At 60.6% G+C, this 18,246-nt stretch overlaps 1 protein-coding gene across 1 annotated transcript; it reads right to left on the bottom strand.

Moving 5' to 3' along the window:
* Positions 1–1,688: 1,688 nt before the first annotated feature.
* On the bottom strand, positions 1,689–13,516 carry LOC128826316 (immunoglobulin superfamily member 1-like). The gene is made up of 7 exons (XM_054009563.1): positions 13,423–13,516; positions 13,277–13,312; positions 11,261–11,551; positions 4,029–4,319; positions 3,115–3,180; positions 2,322–2,450; positions 1,689–1,720 (listed from the first exon to the last, which is right to left on the bottom strand). The coding sequence occupies exons 1-7, from the start codon at positions 13,451–13,453 to the stop codon at positions 1,689–1,691; spliced, it is 876 nt and encodes a 291-aa protein (XP_053865538.1). The 5' UTR covers positions 13,454–13,516.
* Positions 13,517–18,246: the final 4,730 nt, after the last annotated feature.

Raw genomic sequence — 18,246 nt, 5'->3', positions numbered from 1 at the left:
CGGCGTACACGCTGGGCTGCATGGACTCGGGGGCAGGGGCCGGGCTCCCCCGCTTGGTGGGCAGCACCTGGTGGTTCAGCTCAGCGTAGGTGAGTTCGTCGGCGCCAGGGTTGGGCTCCTGGGGCTGAGAGGGGAGAGAGTCACTGGGGTGTGTGTGTGTGTCTATCTGTCTGTGTCTGTGCACCAACCCCCCCCCCCCCCGGCACACACACATTCACACAGAGCAGGGCTTGTCCCCTCCAGCAGGGGGTGACAGGGACACACACATGTACACACACACACACACCTCTGCAATCCCATCTGGAGATCTCATAAGCCCCTCCCAGCAACCCGATCCCCACCTCAAAATAATGGGTGAGTGGGGCCAATGTGGGTCAGCGTGGGGGTCAGGGCATGTGGGCAGACAGGGACTCTTACCAGGGTCTGCGTCTCTTTCCCTTCGTCAACGGAGGAGTCTGCAGAACAGAGACACCCGCTGAGCTGCACCCCCGGCCAGCCCAAAGCAGAACCCCACACCCAGCTCCGACCCCTCTGTCCAGCCAGGGGGCTCAGAGCCCAGCACAGCCACCCCTCCCCCACCCCAGAGCATGGGCCATGGTCATTAGCCCCATATTTCAGGGAGGAAAATTGAGGCACAGAGACAGCAGCAGAGTCTAAGGGGTTATGGAGGGGCAGGGGGGCTGGGAGTCAGGATGCCTGGGTTGTCACCCTGACTCTAGGAGGAGAGTGGGGTCTAGTGGTTAGAGCAGGGGGCTGGGAGCCAGGAGTGGATGGGGATTCTCCCCAGGTCATTGGCTGGGAAGGTCCAGTGGTGAAGTGAAGGGGGGAAATACAAAGCCCCAGGCCTGGGGGGGGGGAGGATGGGGGGCCCACAGAGGGAGACACTGAACTAGAGGGGGAGGGGAGGTGGCCCCCAGGGAGCTGGTGGAGAGGGAGGCAAGAAGCTCAGCTGACACTAGCTACTTCTGGGACCTTCTCCTTAGTCCCGCCCGGCAGCAGCTGTAAATCAGACCCTGCCCCGTATGGGTGGAGCTCCCACAAGCCCCTCCCCAGGGTCCTGCCCCACCCTGGTACCCCTTGGGTATGCTACTCACAGATGGGGTCTTGCTGAGCCGGGGCCTCCAACATCCCCGAGGGGCTGGTGCTAAAAGAGAGAAAATCCACTTGTAAATGTCATATCCCCCAACCCGCAGGGAGATTTCCCAACACACCCAGAAAGCCCCCAATCCTGCCTCACACTGAACACCCCCTAACACTCCCCCGCCACAACCATTAGGCCCCACTCCCCTGCCAGAGCTGGGGACAGAACCCAGGCAGCGGCAAAATGTGGAGGGGGGGAAGCAGGGTCACATGACACCCCCCCCCAGACAGCTCAGTCACATGGTGCAGCCGGGCCCCCTCCCTGCGGAGCAGCTGAGCTGGGGAGCTGTGCTGGACAGTGGAAGGCAGAGGCAGGAGCGGAGGAACAGCTGGGAGCTGTGGGGGGGGGGTCACTGCTTTCCGGGGTGGGGGGGCGGGCATGGTGTTACTCCAACTGTTCTGGTGTTGTGCCCCTCCATTGTCAGCAGGCCCAGGTCATCTCTGAGGAGTCCTCGCCCCCAACCCCACTTCCCCCCCAGAGCCGGGGAGAGAACCCAGGAGTCCTGTGACCCCGGCAGGTCGATCGGGACGGGGGAGGAGCCGGGTTCCTACCTGCTCGGTCTCGGTGCGGCTCCTTTTCCTGCAGAGGGACACAAACCAGAATCCCCCATGAGTCGATTGGGATCCCCCGGTCCCAGCGCCCGGCCACTCACCCCCACAAGGCAGCAGGGATGGGGGTGTCTGGGGGGGTCCTCTCTGCTGCTTGTGCTGAGTCTGGATCCCTGCTGGGGTGGGCTGGACCAACAGGGGGCAGCACAACACCATAGCATGCACCGGGGGGAGGGGCAGATTAATTGGGGGCTTTTCCTGTCCCCAATCCTCCCTCGTTAGTGACTCATTATAACGAACCTGACCCATAGGTCGGCTCCCCTGGCACCACAGGTATCTGAGAGGCACGGTGCCCATGGCTTGTTATGCAGGGACGCCTCACCCAATGCTGAGATGCAGCCACAGATGGTGTGGGTGGGGCAGGGGGATTGGTTATATGGGGACCCCTCAGCCAGCGCTGAGATGCGGCCCCTCTGGGGTGGGACAGGTGCATGTGAACAGGGATTACACATGCAACAGTGTCCTCTGCTGTGCCCCCACCCCACTCCTTGGCTTCCCCATCCCAGCCGTGACTCCATCCCACCCTGCTTAGCGGCAGGTTTAACCCTTCCCTCGCTGGGCGGGGCACTCACTGGCTCGGGTTTTTCTGAAGCAGACGAAGGCCACGAGGAGCAGGAGGAGGAGGAGGCTGGTGGCCGCCACGCTCACCCCAGCGATGATGGGGCTGGTCAGACCCGGAGGTGCCAGCGATTCCAATCCACCTGGGAAACAGCAGCAGCCGTGAGTGCCGGGAGCAACTGCTCTGTTCCCCCCCCAACCCCTCCCACCCCAGGCGGCGCCCAAGGGGCTGGGACACCGCAGGGAGCAGGCAGCAGAAAATTCTTTGGGGAGGATGTCGGGGGGGCCCAGAGAAGCAAGTGGGGTCAGAGCCAGCAAGATTTGGGGGATTTGTAGCGCTAGGGAGCGCTGGGCTGCAGGGCAGGGGGCTCGGTAGACGGCGCTCTCCCCATCAGTAAGGGCTGGCCCCATTACCACAGCACTGCACTAGGGGGCGCTGTCTGATCCAGCCTGGCTGTCATTTCTAAGGCATTTCACCCCCTTCCTCACGGCCACACCGGCTCAGGCCAATGGGCCCATCTAGCCCGGTATCCCGCCTCCCATGCTGGCTGCTCCTGGCTGCTTCGCAGGGAGCTCCAGGTCACTGCCTGCCTCCCCCCATGGCCACAGCTGCCCCCAAAGGAAGCCTCCGGCTCCCCGTTAGTGGCGGGTTTGTGTCTGAGCAGGAGGTTTTACTCCCCTGCCAAATGTATTGGCAGCTGGGAGTCACTGCCCCTGAGAACAGCCTCAATCCCTCCACCTGGGCAATCACTGGGGGAAGCTGCCCCACAATCTGTGACTCAAGAAATTCCCCTCCGGCCCCGGTACCTGGCTCTGCGCTGCCCAGGCGGGTGGGAGCCGGCACCGCTCCAGGCTGGGTCGGGTCAGTTCCCCCTGTGGGAATAGAACCAGTGTCTCTTGGGGCTGGGGGAGGGGCTGAAACTCTGACTCAGAGATCGCCCCCACCTTCCACGAGCAGTGATGGATCAGGCACTTGGCCTATGGGGCCCGTGCCCAGGGGCGCTGGCCAAGTGGGGGGCCCTGGAGCCCCAGCCACCAGGTGAGCAGGATTGGAGTAGCCCCAGTACCCCAATCCTGGTCCCCCGCAGAAGCAGGGGGGGGGCAGGGGAAGCCTTAGCACCGGGACCTCCACTAGGGCCTCAGGAACGGGAACTCTCGCTACCTGCTGCGGCCTCAGGGCTGGGGGACTCTCACTCCCCACTGCACCCCACGGCTGAGGCGCAGGGACAGAGCTTCTCCAAACTTGGGGCTGCAGTGCGGGGGGCAGAAAGGAGCAAGTGGGTCTCGGGGCTGCAGTGGGGGGATGGCAGGGGGCGGGACCATGGGTGGAATAGGGGCGGGGCCCCAGGGAAGGGGCAGAAAGGGTTGGGGCCATGGGACTCCCCCTTGCTCTGGCCTAGGCCCCAGGAAACTTTATTCCACCTCTGCCCGTGATTCAGCATCAATCATTACTGTCAGTCCCGGGGAGGGGGGTTTGTGGCTGGGGACGGTGCTGACTCGGCAGCCCCTGGGCCCTGACTCCTCTGTGCGTCCCCAGTGCGGGGGAAGCCAGGGGAGCATCTCCTGGGAAAGGCCCCTGCTCTGCAGCTCCCCCTGGGGGCAGGGATCCCCCCTCCCTCAGCAGTGAATCTCCAGGAGATTCTCCCCCTGGCTGGGGAATCCCCCAGTGACTCCGTCCCCACTCCTTGTCCAGGCAAATTCTAGGGCTCTGAGCCACTCACCTCCAACCACCAGCTGCACGGTGTCGCTGGGCTGCGAGGAGACGAAGGGCTCTTGTCGGGGCCGGTAGCTGCAGCTGTAGCTCCCTCCGTGCTGCCGGCCCACGGTGGGGATGCGGAACTCGGCCCCGGCCCCAGCAGTGTCCATGTGTCGCTGCGGGTTCAGGTCTCCAGCCTTGTGCAGGAAGAACCTCACATCCCAGCGCGGACCCTGACAGCAGATGGTGACATCTGCCCCTGGGGCGGTGACCCCAGTGGAGCTCAGAGAGATGGAGGGTCTGGGTAAGCTGGAATCTGCGCACAGGAGACAGGCTGTGACAGCCAGACCCGGTCACCCACCCAGCCCCATCCTCCAGCTGCAGAAGAGAAGAGTGAGGGGGGATTTGATAGCAGCCTTCAACTACCTGAAAGGGGATGTGACGAACTGGGACTGTTCTTGCTGTGGTGTGTGAATGCTGACAGGGGAGTGTAACTAGGATGGTCTGCATCGGGGGATGGGAGTCTGCCCGAGGAAACATACCTGAGCTTGTAACATGAGAACCCAGGAAGGGGTTGGAGGCCAGGTGACTCCGGGGCCCGGGAAACTGAACAAAGGCTGTGGGAGGGGTCGCTGAAGAAGGGTGCTGGAAGCAGGCTGGAGAGATGGCTGGGAGGCAGAGATGGCTCTGACCTCCCAAGGGGGGCTGGGATCATAGAATCATAGAATCATAGAATATCAGAGTTGGAAGGGACCTCAAGAGGTCATCTAGTCCAACCCCCTGCTCAAAGCAGGACCAATTCCCAGCTAAATCATCCCAGCCAGGGCTTTGTCAAGCCGGGCCTTAAAAACCTCCAAGGAAGGAGACTCCACCACCTCCCTAGGTAACGCATTCCAGTGTTTCACCACCCTCCTAGTGAAATAGTTTTTCCTGATATCCAACCTGGACCTCCCCCACTGCAGCTTGAGACCATTGCTCCTTGTTCTGTCATCTGCCACCACTGAGAACAGCCGAGCTCCATCCTCTTTGGAACCCCCCTTCAGGTAGTTGAAGGCTGCTATCAAATCCCCCCTCATTCTTCTCTTCTGGAGACTAAACAATCCCAGTTCTCTCAGCCTCTCCTCATAAGTCATGTGCTCCAGACCCCTAATCATTTTTGTTGCCCTCCGCTGGACTCTTTCCAATTTTTCCACATCCTTCTTGTAGTGTGGGGACCAAAACTGGACACAGTATTCCAGATGAGGCCTCACCAATGTCGAATAAAGGGGAACGATCACGTTCCTCGATCTGCTGGCAATGCCCCTACTTATACAGCCCAAAATGCCGTTAGCCTTCTTGGCAACAAGAGCACACTGTTGACTCATATCCAGCTTCTCGTCCACTGTGACCCCTAGGTCCTTTTCAGCAGAACTGCTACCTAGCCATTCGGTCCCTAGTCTGTAGCAGTGCATGGGATTCTTCCGTCCTAAGTGCAGGACTCTGCACTTGTCCTTGTTGAACCTCATCAGGTTTTTTTCTGCCCAATCCTCTAATTTGTCTAGGTCCCTCTGTATCCGATCCCTACCCTCTAGTGTATCTACCACGCCTCCTAGTTTAGTGTCATCTGCAAACTTGCTGAGAGTGCAGTCCACACCATCCTCCAGATCATTAATAAAGATATTAAACAAAACCGGCCCCAGGACCGACCCTTGGGGCACTCCACTTGAAACCGGCTGCCAACTAGACATGGAGCCATTGATCACTACCCGTTGAGCCCGATGATCTAGCCAGCTTTCTATCCACCTTACAGTCCATTCATCCAGCCCATACTTCTTTAACTTGGTGGCAAGAATACTGTGGGAGACAGTATCAAAAGCTTTGCTAAAGTCAAGAAATAACACATCCACTGCTTTCCCCTCATCCACAGAGCCAGTTATCTCATCATAGAAGGCAATTAGGTTAGTCAGGCACGACTTCCCCTTCGTGAATCCATGCTGACTGTTCCTGATCACTTTCCTCTCCTCTAAATGTTTCATAATTGATTCCTTGAGGACCTGCTCCATGATTTTTCCAGGGACTGAGGTGAGGCTGACTGGCCTGTAGTTCCCCGGATCCTCCTTCTTCCCTTTTTTAAAGATGGGCACTACATTAGCCTTTTTCCAGTCATCTGGGACCTCCCCCGATCGCCATGAGTTTTCAAAAATAATGGCTAATGGCTCTGCAATCTCACCCGCCAACTCCTTGATGCCCTGGGACCCCAAGATGGACCTAACTGAGGGGGTCCCTGTTGTCTGTGCCTGCAAGACCTGTCTTGGACTGTATTCCTGTCATCCAAATAAACCTTCTGCTTTACTGGCTGGCTGAGAGTCATGGTGAATCGCAGGAAGCCGGGGGTGCAGGGCCCTGAGTCCCCCAATACTCCGTAACAACTGGTGGCAGCGGCGGGATCTACTGCACCCCGTGGACGGCGCTTCCTGCAGTAAGTGACTGGGAAGCAGTAAAACGAAGGGGGATTGACGGGGACCAGGCGTGCTGAAGAGTGAGAGAGAGACGGTTATTACCCTGGGAGTGTGTGACCAGCGAGAAGGACTTTTGCAGTAACAGGGTCCCCCGGGGGGATCGCAGCGAGTGGTCCCAGGGGCGGAGAAGTCTGCAGCTCGACCCTGGCAGAGAGGTGGTGACCTCGAAAAGGGCTGGCACACTAGGGGACCCCCTGGGAACTGTGGGGAGCTGTGAGCACACAGGCCGGTGAGTGGCCAGCAGGAAGATGTATGCCAAGCGGCTTAAAAGCGACCTGGTGAAGCTGTGCAAGCAGAGGGGGCTGTGCATTGGGAGGCTCACCAAAGAACAGCTCATTGCCCAGCTAGAGGCGGAAGATCGCGCAAACGAACTGATCCCTGTGTCTCAGGGAAGCAGCCTGGCAAATGCAGCGCAGGCACCAGTGTCTGTCCCAGCTGGGAGGGGTCAGCCGGCTGCTGAGGGCTTCCCGAGACCCCTCCTTCCTATGCCTAGGGGAAGGGTGGGGAGGAGCCCAGCAAATACCGAAGGCGCCGTGGCCCCCCCGGCCAGCAGGGGACCCTCCCGGCGAAGCTCGCCGGCCAGCAGAGGATCCTCCCGGCGACGTTCGGCATCCGTGGAGCGGAATTGGCTGGAATGGGAGAAAGAGCTAAAACTGAGAGAGCTGGAGGATTGTAAACAACAGCGTCAGCATGAACGGGAGGAGAATGAGAGACAGAGACAGGAGAATGAGAGACAGCATCAGCGTGAAGAGAGACAGCGTCAGCATGACCTGGAACTGGCGAGATTGAAGGGCAGCGAACCCCCGGCTGCGGTGAGTGAGGGGGGACCCAGGACTGCACGGAGCTTTGATAAGTGCATCCTGGCCCCACACAAGGAGGGGGAGGACATGGATGACTTCCTGGAGGCCTTTGAGACAGCCTGCGAGCTGCACCGGGTTGATCCCGCGGACAGACTCCGGGTCCTTACCCCCTTACTGGACCCCAAAGCCGTGGCATTGTACCGCCAACTGGGAGAGGCAAAGAAAGGGGACTACGAACTATTCAAAAAGGCCCTGCTACGTGAGTTTGGGCTGACTCCTGAGATGTACCGGAAAAGGTTCCGGAGTCAGGATAAAACCCCTGAGATCTCATATCTGCAACTAGCCGTCCGCATGGAAAGATACGCCAGCAAGTGGGCTGGTGGGGCCCAGACGAAGGAGGACCTAATTAAACTGCTGGTACTGGAGCAACTGTATGAGCGGTGCCCATCCGACCTGAGGCTGTGGTTGGTGAACAGAAAGCCAGAGAACCCGCGACACGCAGGGCAGCTGGCTGATGAGTTTGTAAAGAGCCGGTCAGGGGGTGGCAGGGAGGAGCCCCAAAGGAACGGGCCCGCCGCGATGCAAAGAGAGAGTCACCCTGGGACCTCCCAAAGGGGGAATATGGGGAATCCCCTCCCACGGGGAATGCCCAGCATCAGGGACAACCGACCGGCTCGAGGGGACCCACGGGACATGAGCTGCTATTACTGTGGCTGAAGAGGCCACGTTCGGGCCCAGTGCCCCAAGCTCAAGGACAGACTGAGCAGACCGAACCCGCACCGGGTTAACTTGGTAGAGGCCCAGACGGACGAGGGGCAGGCTTCTCACGCAAGAGGGGCTGGCAGCTTATCAACTGCTCAAGAAAGAGAAGGGCCCCAGACCAGCTCCTCTAGGGGGCTGGATGCCCCAGACTCAGGGTTTTTGGTTTATACGGTGGGCGCGGGGCTGTCCCTCCGGAGAGAGTACCTTGTTCCCCTGGAGGTGGATGGGAGGAAGGTCAATGGATACTGGGATACGGGCGCAGAGGTGATGCTGGCCCGGCCCAAGGTGGTGGCCCCAGATCAGGTGGTGCCCAACACCTACCTGACCCTGACGGGGGTGGGCGGAACACCAGTCAAAGTGCCCGTGGCAAGGGTACACCTGAAGTGGGGGGCCAAGGAGGGCCCCAAGGATGTGGGGGTACACCCGTATTTGCCCACTGAGGTATTGATGGGGGGGACCTGGAGAACTGGCCAAGCAACCCCCAAAAGGCACTGGTTGTGACCCGCAGTCAGAGCCGGCGAGGGGCCCTGCGCCCTGGCCTTGGGGGGGGTGCCTTGCCTGAGGCGCAGAACCCTAACCTGGTGGGGAGGGAACGCCCAGGGACACGGCTCAGGGAGGCTGCAGCTTCAGACCCAGCGGGCGAGAAAGAGCAGGTGGCCATCCCTGTCCCAGCTGCTGAGTTCCAGGCCGAGTTGCAGAGAGATCCCTCCTAGCGGAAGATAAGGGACCTGGCCGACCTCAATGCGGTACAGACCATGGGACGAGGTGGCCGGAAAAGGTTCCTGTGGGAGAAGGGGTTCCTGTACCGAGAATGGGCTCCCCCAGGGAAAATGGAGTCAGGGGGGATCAGGAGGCAGCTGGTGGTACCCCAGAAGTATCGCCGCCAGCTGCTGTGCCGGGCCCATGACATTCCCCTCTCAGGGCACCAGGGAACCTGGCGTACCCAGCAGAGGCTGCTACGGAGCTTTTACTGGCCTGGGGTTTTTGTTACTGTCCGACAGTACTGCGGATCCTGTGACCCCTGTCAGAGGGGGAGGAAGGCCTGGGACAAGGGGAAAACAGCTTTAGGACCCTTGCCCAGCATAAAGGATCCTTTCCAGAGGGTGGCCAAGGTTAAAAGGGCGGCTCTAAACCAAGAGAGCCCAAAGCACAAACCTCCAGACTGAAGCGCTGGAAAAAAACCACAGCCCAGTTGGAGCCCCAGAGGTATGGGGGTGGGGAAAGGGCACAGGCCGCATAAACCTTCCCACATGCGAACTGCGAGTGCCATCAAGCACCCCCGACCTAAGGGGGGGCGTGAAACTGGAGGGGCCTGGTGTAATTCCCACCAAGAAACTGGAGGGATGCGGGGGCATCCATGGGAACGGGGGTAGGTTCGAACTTCCCCAGGTCACTGGCTAAAGTGACCCTGCTCAGTTCGGTCTCGCAGGGGGGAGAGATGTGACGAACTGGGACTGTTCTTGCTGGGGTGTGTGAATGCTGACAGGGGAGTGTGACTAGGATGGTCTGCATCGGGGGATGGGAGTCGGCCCAAGGGAACATACCTGAGCTTGTAACATGAGAACCCAGGAAGGGGTTGGAGGCCAGGTGACTCCGGGGCCCGGGAAACTGAACAAAGGCTGGGGGAGGGGTCGCTGAAGAAGGGTGCTGAAAGCAGGCTGGAAAGATGGCTGGGAGGCAGAGATTGCTCTGACCTCCCAAGGGGGGCTGGGATGCCCTGGGACCCCAAGATGGACCTAACTGAGGGGGTCCCTGTTGTCTGTGCCTGCAAGACCTGTCTTGGACTGTATTCCTGTCATCCAAATAAACCTTCTGCTTTACTGGCTGGCTGAGAGTCATGGTGAATCGCAGAAAGCCGGGGGTGCAGGGCCCTAAGTCCCCCAATACTCCGTAACAGGGGGTTCCAAAGAAAATGGAGCTCGGCTGTTCTCAGTGGCAGCAGATGACAGAACAGGGAGCAGTGGTCTCAAGTTGCAGTAGGGAAGGTCTAGATTGGATATTAGGAAAAGCTATTATCCTAGGAGGGTGGTGAAGCACTGGAATGGGTTTCCCAGGGAGGTGGTGGAATCTCCATCCTTAGAGGTTTTTAAGGCCGAGCTTGACAAAGCCCTGGCTGGGATGATTTAGTTGGGGTTGGTCCCGCTTTGAGCAGCGGGTTGGACTAGAACCTCCTGAGGTCTCCTCCAACCCTAATCTTCTGTGATTCCCCAGCTGGCCCGAGGCACGGGCAGATCCAGGGGACCGCAGGCAGAGATTCTCTTCCAGATCGCAGAGTCCCCCTGACCCAGAATCCCAGCCCTGTGAGCTGGGCTCCCAGCACCATAGACACGGGGCTGTGGCTGCCTAGTTCTTGGGGTCCTCATATGCCTCATTCACTGCGTCTGGCCCCACCAGGTACAGGACGACTCAAGGGCTGGTCTCTAGCTGTCGGAACTGCAGAGCCAGAGCCCCACGCAGGAAGGGAGTCAGCCCCCCAGGAGGCAGCGAGGCATCTTTATCCCCATTCTACAGGGGTGGAAACTGAGGCACAGATTCACTTTCCTTAGTGAGCTCCCAGGGGCAGGAACTGTCTCTTCACTCTGTGTTTATGCAGCGCCTGGCACAACAGGGCCCTAAACATAGCAGGGGCCCTTCATGCTCCCCCAACACAAGGGATCCAGCACTATTGGGGCCAGCATTTGCAGAGGTCTTCACTAACTGTGGGCATCTTGGTTTGTGGGCGTTCAGCCTGAGATCCCGCAAGATTGAGGCCCCCACACAAGGAAGGACACTTTTGGAAAAAGCAACATGTTCCCATCACATAGAGTCTGTGGCCGCGCCAGGAGCTGGGCCAGATCTCCTGGGTCCCAGCACTGCGCCATGTCCACCAAGCCACCGCTTCTCCTGTGGCCCCTGCCTGGGGCGGGGCCTGGAGAACAGAGGGGATGAGATCACGGGATTAAATAGCAACTCACGGTTCCTATGCACAAGGGGCAGCGTTAAAGTAGCCTCCCTGCCCCGAGTCTCCAGGGGCTGCTGCTCCCCCTGGCTGGGGAACCCCCCAGTGACTCCGGCACCAGTCCTCAGCAGGGTGTCCCCTCTGTGGGGTCAGGGCTCAGGGCAGAACCTGGCTCTGAGCATCCAGTTGGCACCGAGCCCCCGTGAGGATCTGGCTGGGTATGGGGTTGGGAGCCTGGACACTGAAACGGGCTCCTTACCTGCTACAATGATCTCGACGGGGTCGCTGAGATACGACCAGCGATTTGGTTCCGTTATGGAGCGATAGTCGCAGGTGTAGCTCCCTCCATCTTCCCGGCTGACACTGGGGATGGGAAATTCAGCCACGGTCCCATCAGGCACCGGCTGCACCTGCACATTCAGGTGTCCAGCTTTACGCAGAAAAAACTCCATGTCCAGGTACAAACCCTCACAGCGGATGGTGACGCTTCCCCCAATTGCCACCACCCTGCTGGGGCTCACCCAGACGGTGGGTTTGGGGTATTCTCGGCCTGCTTTCAACAAGAGACAGGAGTTAAACAGGGGAGACACAGCCCCCTGCTCCCCACCCCAATTCAGTCCATCCGTCATTCAGCCTTTCTAGGAGTCTGTCCCCTACCAAGGTTGGCACTGCCTCCCCATGGGGCTTGGGGGCAGGGGGTTCACCCAGACATAGTTCAGGACCCAGCTGTATGAGAGATCACCTGCCCACCCCCAGGCCCACCTGAGGCCAGCCAGGGAGCCTGAGCCCTGAGCCCTCTGCAGCTCTGCCCCCAGCCCCAGGGTTTGGAAATAGAGTCTGTGACCGGCGGGAGTCGCACAAGATCCACCTTTCCCCAGGCCTTGGGAATGGGGGGCTGTGAGTGCAGGGGAGGGAGCTATTGGAGGTGGATCTGGGGGTGGGGGAGGATCTGGGGGTTCCCCCCCCCACGGCTACACTGACCGTGAACGTTTTGGTTACCCTGAGGGGATCTACATCCCACGGACAGGCCCTGTTAGCATTTGCATGAGCTGAAATAAATCCACATGCCGCCCCCCGTCCCCAACACTAACAGCTTGTGGGGGGCAGGACATTGAACCAGGGGACAGTTCCCATCTGCTTCCTCAGACCCCAGGAGCTAGGGTTACCATATTTTGTGCCTCCAAATGGAGGACACTCCACGGGGCCCCAGCCCCGCCCACGCCCCACGCCCCAACTCCGCCCCCTCCCCAAAGTCTCCGCCCCCTCCCCTGCTTCCCGCAAACATTTGATTCGCGGGAAGCCTGAAGCAGGTAAGGGGGAGTGTGGGGGGAGGAGGTGCGGCCCAGGCTGGCCCCCCGGCGGCTCCAGCCTGGGTCGGCTCGGGCCCTGGGGTGCCGGCCCCGGCCCCCGGCCGACCACCCCCGGCCCGCCCAGCACTGCCGGCCCCCGGCGGCCCGGCACACCCCCCCGCGACCCCGGACCGGCGACCACGGCCCCGCGACCCCGGACCGGCGACCCCGGACCGGCTCCCGGCCCCGCGGGCCCAGCCCCGCGACCCCGGCCCCCCGGCACCCGGCCCCGCGACCCCGGACCGGCTCCCGGACCGGCCCCCCGGCTCCCGGCCCCGCGGCCCCGCAGCCCGGCGCACCCCCTGGCGGCCCGGCCCCGCCACCCCGGACCGACTCCGGGCCCCGGCCCCCTGGCCCCGCCACCCCGGCCCAGCTCCCGGCCCCGCGGGCCCGGACCGGCCCGGACCCCGGCCCGGCACCGCGCCCCCGGTTCCCCGCCCGGCCCCGCGCCCAGCCTGGCCCGGCACTGCGACCCCGGCCCGGCACTGCGCCCCTGGACCCCGGCCCGGCACCGCGCGCCTGGCCCGGCTCCTGGCCCGGCACCATGCCCCCGGCCCCGCGACCCCGGCCCGGCCCCGCACCGGCCCCGGCCAAAGAGGCCCCGGCCGAGCCCTCCCTCCCTCCCGATTTTCCCGGACATGCCCGGCTTTTGGGGATTTCCCCCCGGACGGGGATTTGAGCCCCCAAAAGCTGGACATGTCCGGGAAAATCCAGACGTATGGTAACCCTACCGGGAGCCAGATTCAGCTCCTAGTTACTCCACGGCAGAGAGGGGGGCAAAGGAGAACGGGGACGGGCCTGAGCTCATGGGGGGAGTTTGGGTTGAGTTTTGGGGAAGGTTCAGGGCTCAGTTCCTCTTTTCCCCATCCCACGTATCCCCTCCCCCGTCCTTGATGTTACCGTCCTCCCCACAGACTGATACTCACCTCCCCACGCCCCGCTCTGTCCCACCAGCCAGCAGCCTGGAGAGGAGACGGCTTGTTAGTGACCAGATCCCAAAACAACTGGATCCTACACCCTGGTCTCAGATCCACTCTCATGAGCACACACACTGGCTCTCTCCGATACTCACCGAGGAAGAGGACAATGAGAGCAGATGCCATGATGGGGCAGTGGGGGCCCCTCAGCACTTACACCAACACCCCAGTGCTGAGCTCCACCCAGCCTGAGGCCTGAGTGCAAGCGGAATGAGGAACTACAGCCCCAGGAAGCCCGTGATACACTCGGCCCCTTTCTTCCTCATCAGATGGTTTCTCTGGAATCTCCAGCCCAAATCTACCACAGTCAGAGCAAAGCCAGCTCCCTGCAATGCCCAGCAAACCATATCTTCTCCTGCAGCTAACCAGCCCCCCACCCTCCCACCCCCATCATCTCCCAGCCCCACATGGGAGCTGCCCAGTCTGGTGACCAGCTAGGAATGTGGCAATCTCAGGAGGTGTCAAGAGATGCCCAGGCTGCCCTGACCTTTTCCAACAGACCCATCTAGCCTCCCTGGAGCAGCAGCTCAGAGCAAAGAAGGGATCCCACACACACACACAATGCCATCCATGGACCAATCCTCTCCCATGGAGCGGGGCAGAGGTTCCTTCCTGACCCAGCTGGGCCCAGCGCCCGCCCTGGAGCATGAGGGTGGAGGGGCCTGGCCAACTTCCTTCTCAGGTAGGGTGACCAGACAGCAAATGTGAAAAACCGGGACAGGTGTTGTCGGGTAATAAGAGCCTATATAAGAAAAAGACCCAAAAATCGGGACTGTCCCTATAAAATCGGGACATCTGGTCACCCTATTCTCAGGTAACGTTGCTGCAGACGCTGTTCTTAGCTGAGTAGGGTGACCAGATGTCCTGATTTTATAGGGACAGTCCCGATTTTTGGATCTTTTTCTTATATAGGCTCTTATTACCCGACAACACCTGTCCCGGTTTTTCACATTTGCTGTCTGGTCACCCTATAGCTGAGTGATGTGGCACAGAGACAGGACAGGGGGCTGGGAGGGGGTGTGGTTTCCGGCCCCCGTGAGCAGGGGAGGGAGGGATAAATGTAGATCCTGAGTTGTTAAAGCAGCAGTGGATAAATCTTTGAAAAGAGGAAGTCTGCCCAGAGCCAGCGCTCGCTTCCTGTTTCTGCTACTGCCAGTGAAACTCTGTGTAAACCTGATGCCCCAGCAGCTATCCTGTTATATACCCCGGCTCTGGGTGGGGAGTGGGGTCTAGTGATTGGGGCCAGAGATGGCTGGGAGCCAGGACTCCTGGGTTCTCTCCCTGGCTCTGGTTGGGGGGTGGGGTCTGGTGCTTAGAGTAAAGGACACAGATCAGAGCCAGTCCCCTAGAGGTGAAAGGCCCCGTGTCCCTTCCCCAGCCCATCCCCGGGGCAGTGAGTCTGCGCAGCTCAGGGCCATGGGCAGAGCTCACTTCAAGTTGCTGCAAAAGAGACATGGGAGGCAGCCAATGAGCCACCCACAAAGGGGAGGGGGCAAGAACACGGGGACAGAGCTCAAGAGAATCTGGCTCCCCCTGCAGATGTCCCAGCTCTGACTCCCCAACTCGTTTGCGCTTCACCCCCCCACCCCTGACCTTCACCCATTGGGCCCCTCAGCCCCCTGTTCTGCCCCTTGTCCCATGTCCCCATTTTCCTCCCCCGTTCTGCCCACCACGTCCCCTATCCCTTCACACAGTCCAACCTCCCTCAGAGAATGTGGGGCAGAGGAGGGTGTGGGGCATTGTGGGGGCAGGAGACTGGGGGAAAAGAAAGTGAGGGACCCAGGACTCTGGGGTCAGGAGCAGGGGGGGGCAGTGAGAGGGGAAGCTGCCAAGCGGTGGAAATGGCAGCTCCCTCCTGGAGGGCACCATCTCCCCCTCCCCACTCACACTCCCAAACAATCCTGCTCCCTGGCTCTGACCTTTGGGGGAGCCTGTCTGCTCTCAAACTCCAGTCCCCCATCCCGACCCCTCTGCCCTCAACTCCCCTCCTCACACCCCCAACCTACATCCCTCAAACTCCCGGCTCCCCCCAGCCAGCTCCCCACAAACACCCGCCATGGGGGGGCCCAGAAGCGCCGGCGGCTAAATCACTCTGGGCCCTGTTGTGTTCACGGAGATGCAATAAAGGGCCGAAGATGCGAACACGCCCCAGCCCCTGCCCCACACTGAACAGAGTTAAACACGGGACAGGGGCAGGGTCCAGAGCCTGCAGCCTGCTCAGCAGGGCCGGTGCAAGGATATTTTGTGCCCTAGACGAAACTTCCACCTTGCGCCCCCCCCTCCCCCCGTAACATCGGTTCATTGAGGGGCAAATCCCAACGAGCCTTTATAGACCCCAGAGGCTGCTCCCCAGACCAGTTTCCCCCCTCCCGGCCCCCTGAACTCCCCTGGAGGGTGCACAGCCCCCCCACAAGCCCTCCCCACCCCACCCCGGCAGCCCCCGCCCCAAGTCCACTCACTGGCTTTGCCGGGCTTGGGCCGCTGGAGGAGCTGCCTTCTGGGGACTCCTGCGGCAGATGCATTTGGGCGGAGGCCCCCGTGCACCCCCCCGGCTCCCCCCTCGCCACGCTCAGGCTCTGTGGCTCCCGGGAGTGTGAGCCACCGCCGCTGCCCCTCCTGGAGCCGGCTCAGGGCCCAGCACCCCGGCGGCAGCACACATGCCCAGAACCCGCAGAGCCCGAGCGTGGTGAGGGGGGAGCTGGGGGACGCATGGGGGCCTCTGCCCACATGCATCTGCTGCAGCCTGCAGGAGCCCCCCGGGGGCCACCAGGCCACAGCCTGGGCAGGAGGGGCGGGGGGGCGCGGCTGCTCCCCGCTAGCGGTGCCGCCATCTTTGCAGGGCTCCTTTCCCCCTGCGCTACGCCGGCTCCTCCATGGCTGGGGCTCACTGTCCCCGCAAGCCAACGCTCTGGCTCTCTGGTGCCTCCGGAAGGCAGCTCCTCCCTGCCGAGCCAGGGCACCACTTTTTGGCACCCCCAGGGCTGTCCTTAGGATTTAAGGGGCCCTATGCAGTATTATTAAACTGGTGCCCCTATGCCCGACGGCAGCCTGAGCTTGCAGCCCAGTGGGGGCTGGGGTGGAGGGAAAAGGCAGAAAGAATAACAAGATGCCCGCCCGGCTCGCCTCATAGTGGCAGAGAGTCACAGTTCCCCGCAGAGACCCCTGTACCCTCTCCCTCGCGCAGAATGGACATGCAGAAGGTACCTAATTAAAAGCATTAAACTTGGGAATAAAAAGTGTCAGTCACAGGTTTTTTGATATGCCCTGAAGTTTGTCAGACATTTATTTGCAAAAACTTTGTAGTAAGGGTGAGTAAGCAGTCTTGCTGAATACAACATTAAATATAATGGAATACATGATGCAGCTCTTCTCTGTTTTACATTTTCTTAATCAGTATTTCTAGTCTGATTTTATATTTTAAATGTACTCTTAAGCCTTCATAAAGTCATCATCCCAGATTACTACATCTTTAACTCACTGAAACAGGCATTATTTTAAATAAATCAGTCACAGAGGTTTAGTGTGTTCACAACAATGTTCATTGCGTTTAGAAAAAGGGAACACTCATTTACTCTGTGTGATCTCCAGAACAATACACGTGTTTATGAAATTTCACCAACTTTAAAAAATATGTTTCCAAAGATTTTAGGCATAACAAAGGATTTTATATCTTACTAAGGTACTGATTTTGCTTAAATCTAGTTCATCAGATAGTCAGAAGTAAAGAAAGGGAAACTCTGTCCAGCTATCTGGAAGCAAAGGGCTGTTGCTTCCTTCAATGGGGGAGGTCGGGAGGGGGAGAGGGGAGAGAGGGTGAAGGGAGAAATGGATGGACAGAAAGGACAGGAAGACTTTGGAAGTAAGTTTTTTTACTATAGTAATTAAAATGTGTATTTTAGATAAGGGTGATCTTTTGAAGAATTTATTTAAAAAAACATTTGTCTGAAGACCCAAGCATTTAAGGCTAAAGATTATTGTGCATCTAAACATCTATGCAAGGATTTTTTAGAGATGTGATTTTATAATCTTCACCAACTCACTAATGAAACATTTTTAAAGCAAATTTTAAACTAAGGTCCTGTAGACTGACATGTTCTGAGTAAATATTACAGAGATGCACAGCTGTTTTGGTCAGTACATTCAGAAACTGACAGGAGATATCTGGGGTTTGGCAAATGCCTGTTAAAGAGCCATTCAAGGGGTAATGAAGATAGGGTTACCATACGTCCGGATTTTCCCAGACATGTCCGGCTTTTGGGGGCTCAAATCCCCGTCCGGGGGGAAATCCCCAAAAGCCGGGCATGTCCGGGAAAATCGGGAGGGAGGGCTGGGCCGGGGTCGCAGGGCCAGGCACGCGGTGCCGGGCCGGGGTCCAGGGGCGCAGTGCCGGGCCGGGGCCGTGGGGTCGGGCCGCCGGGGGGGTGCGCTGGGCCGCGGGGTCGGGCCGCCGGGGGGGTGCGCTGGGACGCGGGGCCGGGAGCCGGGGGGTCGGGCCGGGAGCTGGGCCGCGGGGCCGGGGGGGTGCGCTGGGCCGCGGGGCCGGGGGGCCGGGCCGCCGGGGGGGTGCGCGGGGCCGGGGGGGTGCGCTGGGCCGGGGGGCCAGGGCCGCGGGGCCGGGCCGCCGGGCGGGTGCGCTGGGCCGCGGGGCCGGGAGCCGGGCCGCCGGGGGGGTGCGTTGAGCCACGGGGCCGGGAGCCGGGCCGCCGGGGGGGTGCGCTGGGCCGCGGGGTCGGGCCGCCGGGGGGGTGCGCTGGGCCGCCGGGGCCGGGAGCCGGGGGGGTGCGCTGGGCCGCCGGGGGCCGGCCGGCAGTGCTGGGTGGGCCGGGGGTGGTCGGCCGGGGGCCAGGGCCGGCACCCCAGGGCCTGAGCCGACCCAGGCTGGAGCCGCCGGGGGGGCCAGCCTGGGCCGCACCTCCTCC

Source organism: Malaclemys terrapin, chromosome 20, assembly GCF_027887155.1.
Source record: "Malaclemys terrapin pileata isolate rMalTer1 chromosome 20, rMalTer1.hap1, whole genome shotgun sequence".
Classification (NCBI taxonomy): domain Eukaryota; kingdom Metazoa; phylum Chordata; order Testudines; family Emydidae; genus Malaclemys; species Malaclemys terrapin.
The sequence above is the reverse complement of the archived record's forward strand: the minus strand, read 5'-3'. Positions and strand labels throughout refer to the sequence as shown.